At 47.5% G+C, this 5537-nt stretch overlaps 1 protein-coding gene across 1 annotated transcript; it reads right to left on the reverse strand.

Annotated features, from left to right (window-relative positions):
• Positions 1-768: 768 nt before the first annotated feature.
• LOC127308442 (expansin-B9) lies at positions 769-2210 on the reverse strand. The gene is made up of 3 exons (XM_051339269.1): positions 1994-2210; positions 1731-1840; positions 769-1592 (listed from the first exon to the last, which is right to left on the reverse strand). The coding sequence occupies exons 1-3, from the start codon at positions 2169-2171 to the stop codon at positions 1083-1085; spliced, it is 798 nt and encodes a 265-aa protein (XP_051195229.1). The 5' UTR covers positions 2172-2210; the 3' UTR covers positions 769-1082.
• Between the last annotated feature and the right edge of the window lie 3327 nt (positions 2211-5537).

Here is a 5537-nt window from a genome sequence, read left to right on the forward strand (position 1 = left end):
GGGGCATTATTTAATTTTAGATGAATCCTTTGTTTTCCTAAGCTTATCCCTAGATATTACCGTAACCTTAACCTAGGCCTAGTGAGAGGAATGAGGAACTATATATGGCCCGGGTCGTACCAGATGTGTTCGAATTTAGCTGCACCGTTGTTCCATGTCGGGAAGACACGGTGAGAGGATATATGCGTTAAGCTGTGGAGTGTGGCATTTTGGAGGTCAGGCAACATGAAACCTGTTTTCTCCAAAATTCGAAAATGGCAATTCATAGTTTCAAAAAATTATGAATAAATTTTGTAGGGGTAGAAAATAATGTACTTCACCACTGTGCCAAAAAAATACTCGGTATTTTGGGCTGTGCAAAATTCACAAAATTGTGGATCTGAAATAGTGAACAATACTGATTTTGAAAGCTTCAACATTTGTTAAATGTTTTCATTTTTTTTTGTAGCCTAGAAAACAACGTATTTCATCTTGGGATTTTGCACAGTGGTAGACGACATCATTGGCTACATCTAGAATTTCTTCAAGAAATTTTTGGAACTTGAAAATGTCGAATTTGAATTTTGGAAAAGAAAGGAGCCATGTAGCTAGCTCGGGTTTACATTGAGTGTTTCCGTCAAGTTGTGTGCCTAGTTAGATACTTAGATACCACACCATGCGTGGAAGTTGCAGGGAAATTATAGAATAAGACAAAAGCTCACAAAAATGTGGAGTAAAATGTGACAATATTTTTGATAGGACAATAAATTCACAAGTTCAGGACATGTGGAATAAAATGAACAATCTCTGTTAATAAATTGGAACAAACCAAAGGATCATATGAAATACAAAACACCATTCTTAAAATTAAAAACAAAAGCACGGCATGGAGCCATGTACATCAATCAGTTTTATTTGGCCGGTAAATATACACCGCCAAAATGGTGATATGGATTCGAACTGTTAAGAAATAATATAAGGCGTTTTAGGAGTTCAAAATGAACTGCCAAAACATCTTATAATTGGTGACGGAGGGGAGTAAATAGTAGTAAGAGGAATAGGGGTAAAAGTAAAACAGAATCTGAGGGATTGGGTTGCAGGTTCTAGAACTGGACTTTTGACGGGTAGACGGTGTCGGCCTTCCAGGTTGCCGGGATGACGTCAGTGGCGGTGAGCTTCTTGCCGGACTCGCTGGTGAGGCGGAGGGAGATGGGGCCCTTGAGCGGCTGCACTCCGTCCCACCTCCAGACGGCGCCCCAGGACTCTGTCATGGGTTTCCATGCCGGCGACTGCTTGTCCTGGATGTCCACCTGGACAATGTCGCCGTCATCGGAGACGAACTTGACGAGCACGGCGAGGTAGTTGGGGTTGGAGCCCTTCTCGACGTGGAAAGTGATCTTGGTGCCGGGCGGGTACTTGCAGCGCACCCTCCTGAACTCCAGCTCGAGCTCCCCGACAGAGCGGAGCGCCTGGTCCTTCCCGGGCAACGCCATGAGGCCGAAGGCATGGCCGGAGAGGTCGAAGTGGTAGGGCGCGATGGGCTCGTAGTTCTTGTCCGTGATGAAGACCGTGATCGGCTTGTCGGAGCACGGCTCTGGCTTCTTACACTTGACCTGCAATTCATGGGTGCGGCCACACCAATAACTCAAAAATCTTCGATTTCCGGATGATCGATTCAATCGATGCCTAGATAATTTGAGGCTCGGTGATGTGCAATGCTATGTGTGACATATATCCCGTGCGTATAGTACCTCGTAGCAAGAGCCGCATCCCTTGCCGTCCTTGAAGATGGGGACGTTGCCGCAGGCCGTCATGCCAAGGTAGGGAGCCAGGTTCACGTCCTTGATACCGCATGCGCCGCCTGCATGCACACGCATTAGATTTAAAAAATTAGCCCTAAAATTTAAACTACAAATATAAAATAAACTAAAAGTGGAAATTTGGCGGGATCCAGCTTGAAACCTTAACACGCACATATAGGTATATGTTAGGCAAGATCACGTTGATCACGTACCGTTGTCTTTGGGTCCTGCGCCTGTGGGCTTGCCGTACCAGGTGGCCTTGGCGGGGAGCCACTTGGTGTCGTATTTGGTCGTGATGTTGGCGCCCGGCGGCACCTTGCCGATGCACGCGCCGCCGGTGACCAGCGCCGCCAGGACGGCCACCGTGAGGACGTAGGAGAGGGAAGCCATGTCGTAAGTTGTCTTGTTTTATTTGTGTGGGGTGTCAACCCGTGGGGGCAGGGGTATTTGTAGGCGAAACGGATGGACCAGCGTCGCCTTCGCGCGAACCAGTGCCGAACAGACGGATGCATGTGCATGCCAAGCATAGGTATGACTTATGAGGACAAGGAAAAAAGAATGTGAGGACGTGAGGATGTGTTCAAGCAGAGGAGGGAAGTTAAGGAGGCCATGGTCAACGTCAAACGAGGACATGGAACAGGAGGTAAGAGCATGTCTAACATACCCTGTATTCGCTTGTCCCGTATCGAGTGAATACAGGGCTTGTATAAAAAAAATAGCACGCACGAACAATTCCATTTAGTAGACCCCTTATTTCACCCCGTATTTAAAAAAAATGCAAAACCCAGGAGAATTTCCATAGATAGTTCATAGATCATAGATAGAGGATATACAAAATTGCGCGATCCTACTGGATCGCGACTTCTACAATACTAGGGATGCGCATTGTACTGGATCGCGATCATAGATAGAGGATATACAAAATTGTGCGATCCTACTGGATCGCGACTTGTACAATGCCTAGTCGTCGAGATGATGACGATGGCATTGTCGGCGGCCTCCCGAGCCTTCAGCTCTGTTAGGGCAATATGCTTGTTGTATTACCAGGGGGCCAAAGGCCACAATATATAGTACATGTACAGGTGCACATATGCAGAAATCCCCTAACATATGGGGAAACTACAATATACAGATATATACATCTAACACCCCTCCTCAAACTCATGATGGATCCACAACACTGAGTTTGGAGAGTAAGAAATCATGCTGCGCTCGAGTCTGTGCCTTCGTAAAGAAATCCGCCAACTGCAAATCTGAAGGCACATAATGAACCGCAACAACATCATCCTGCACCTGAGCACGCGTGTAAAAAGCATCAACACCAATATGCTTGGTCAGCTCATGCTTGATCGGATCACGTGCAATACTGATAGCACATGTACTGTCAGACAAAAGTGGAGTGAGTGTCGTAACAGAGACCCCAAAATCTGCAAGCAACCACCGTAACCAGGTCACCTCAGCAATCAACAAAGCCATAGCCCGCAACTCAGCCTCAACACTCGAACGAGAAACTGCTACCTGTTTCTTCGTCTTCCAAGCAACAAGCGAACCACCAACAAACACACAGTAAGAAGAAAGTGAACGACGATCCGTAGGATCACTCGCCCACGTAGCATCCGAGTAGCACTGGAGCTGGAGAGAGCTGGAACGGGGAAAGAAAAGGCGATGAGTGATTGTGCCACGAAGGTAACGAAGAACACGGAGGAGATGACTGTAATGAACAGTGGTAGGAGCTGAGACAAATTGACTCAGAATATGAACATGATAATAAATATCAGGACGAGTGACAACAAGATAAACAAGACTCCCAACAAGATGGCGATAACGAGTGGGATCAGGAAGAGGATCACCATCAGTAGGACGAAGCTTAACATTAAGCTCCATAGGAGTATCAACCGTGCGCTCATCCCCAAGAGCAGCACGAGCAAGAAGATCCTGAATGTACTTTTCCTGAGAGATAGAAAAGCCATCAGAAGTGGAGGAAACCTCAATACCAAGAAAATAGCAAAGAGGACCAAGATCGGTCATAAGAAACTGATCGCGAAGACGAGCCCTGACGAAGGCAATATACTCAGGATCATCACCAGTAATGATCATATCATCAACATAGAGAAGAAGAAGAGTACGTCCACGAGGAGAAGTGTGAACAAAAAGTGCTGGATCATGAAGACTAGGAGAGAAACCAGCAACAGTCACCACAGAGGCGAAGCGCTCAAACCAGGCACGAGGGGCCTGTTTGAGACCATAGAGAGAACATCGAAGACGACAAACCATCCCATCGGGAACAGAATACCCAGGAGGAGGCTGCATGTAAACCTCCTCACTCAACTCGCCATTAAGAAAAGCATTCTGAACATCAAGCTGGGAGACAGACCAGCGGCGAACAGAAGCAACAACAAGAAGGGTACGCACAGTAGTCATATGAGCCACATGGGAAAAAGTCTCATCATAATCACGGCCGTGCTCCTGCTAAAAACCACGAGCCACAAGACGCGCTTTATAGCGCTCAAGAGATCCATCAGGGCGAGTCTTAATTTTATAGACCCACTTACACGTGATGGGACGAACACCAGAAGGGGGAGAAACAAGATCCCAAGTGCCAGTGCGCTCAAGCGCAGCGATCTCCTTAGCCATGGCAAGCTGCCATTCAGGATGACGCTCGGCATCCCGATAAGAAGTCGGCTCGGAAACGACAGAGAGACCATACTGACTAGAAGAGTAACGAACTGGAGCACGACGATGACGAACATGCCGTGAAGGGGGAAGCTCATCTGCAGAAGACAAGTCATCAGAAGAAGAGGAAGAAGGGACAGCATCGGAAGGATCCGAAGCCGGAGAACGAGGAGTACTAGGTGGACTAGACGAACGAGAGGATGGCGCCGAAGGGGGCGCATCAGAAGTAGGAGGAGTGGGAGGAGGGACAAAAGGGGGTGCATCCAGAAAAAGAAGAAAAGAGATATCATCCACCGGGTAATTACCCAAGGTGGGGCGAGGATAGAAGGGACGCGTCTCATCAAACGTGACATCACGAGAGATGCGCATACGACGACCAACAGGGTCCCAACAACGATAGCCCTTATGCTCATCATTGTATCCGAGAAAAACACACTCAACAGACTGAGCGGTCAGTTTGATGCGTTCGCGAGGAGGGAGAAGAACATAGCAAACACGACCAAATAAGCGAAGAGTCGAGTAATCTGGAGAGCTACCAGAAAGACGCTCGAGAGGAATGCCACCTTGAAGGGCAGCAGAAGGCTGAATGTTAATGAAGTAAGTCGACGTAGCGACAGCCTCAGCCCAGAAATGCGGCGGAAGAGAGGAAACAATCATCATAGCACGGGTAGTCTCAAGAATATGATGATGCTTATGCTCGGCGACACCATTTTGAGCATGGGCGCCGGGACACGAGAACTGGGCAAGATTGCCCTGCTCAGCAAGAACACCACGCAGGTGCTGGGAGATATACTCTCCGACAGAATCAGCACGAAACACACGAATAGGCGTGGAATACTGAGTACGAACCATGGCTGCAAAACGCTGATAAATAGAAATCACCTCACTGCGAGAGTGCATAAGAAACAACCAGGTGTACCATGAAAAATCATCAATAAACAAAATGTAGTATCGATGACCCCCTTTCAAAGGAAAGGGAGCCGGACCCCAAACATCCGAATGAACTAAATCAAAAGGTCACTGAGATACAAACACACTAGTAGGATAGAGAAGCTGAATCTGTTTGCCTAACCTACAACCCTG

Source organism: Lolium perenne, chromosome 1 (genome assembly GCF_019359855.2).
Source record: "Lolium perenne isolate Kyuss_39 chromosome 1, Kyuss_2.0, whole genome shotgun sequence".
In the NCBI taxonomy this organism is placed as follows: Eukaryota; Viridiplantae; Streptophyta; class Magnoliopsida; order Poales; family Poaceae; genus Lolium; species Lolium perenne.

What these genes read in the sequence shown, in the direction of transcription:
- LOC127308442 (XM_051339269.1), bottom strand. Translation starts at nt 2,171, where the DNA reads ATGGCTTCCCTCTCCTACGTCCTCACGGTGGCCGTCCTGGCGGCGCTG. An exon ending in CGCAGGACCCAAAGACAACG is followed by an intron (nt 1,841 to 1,993) that starts GTACGTGATCAA and finishes GTGTGCATGCAG; the next exon opens with GCGGCGCATGCGGTATCAAG. An exon ending in GATGCGGCTCTTGCTACGAG is followed by an intron (nt 1,593 to 1,730) that starts GTACTATACGCA and finishes CATGAATTGCAG; the next exon opens with GTCAAGTGTAAGAAGCCAGA.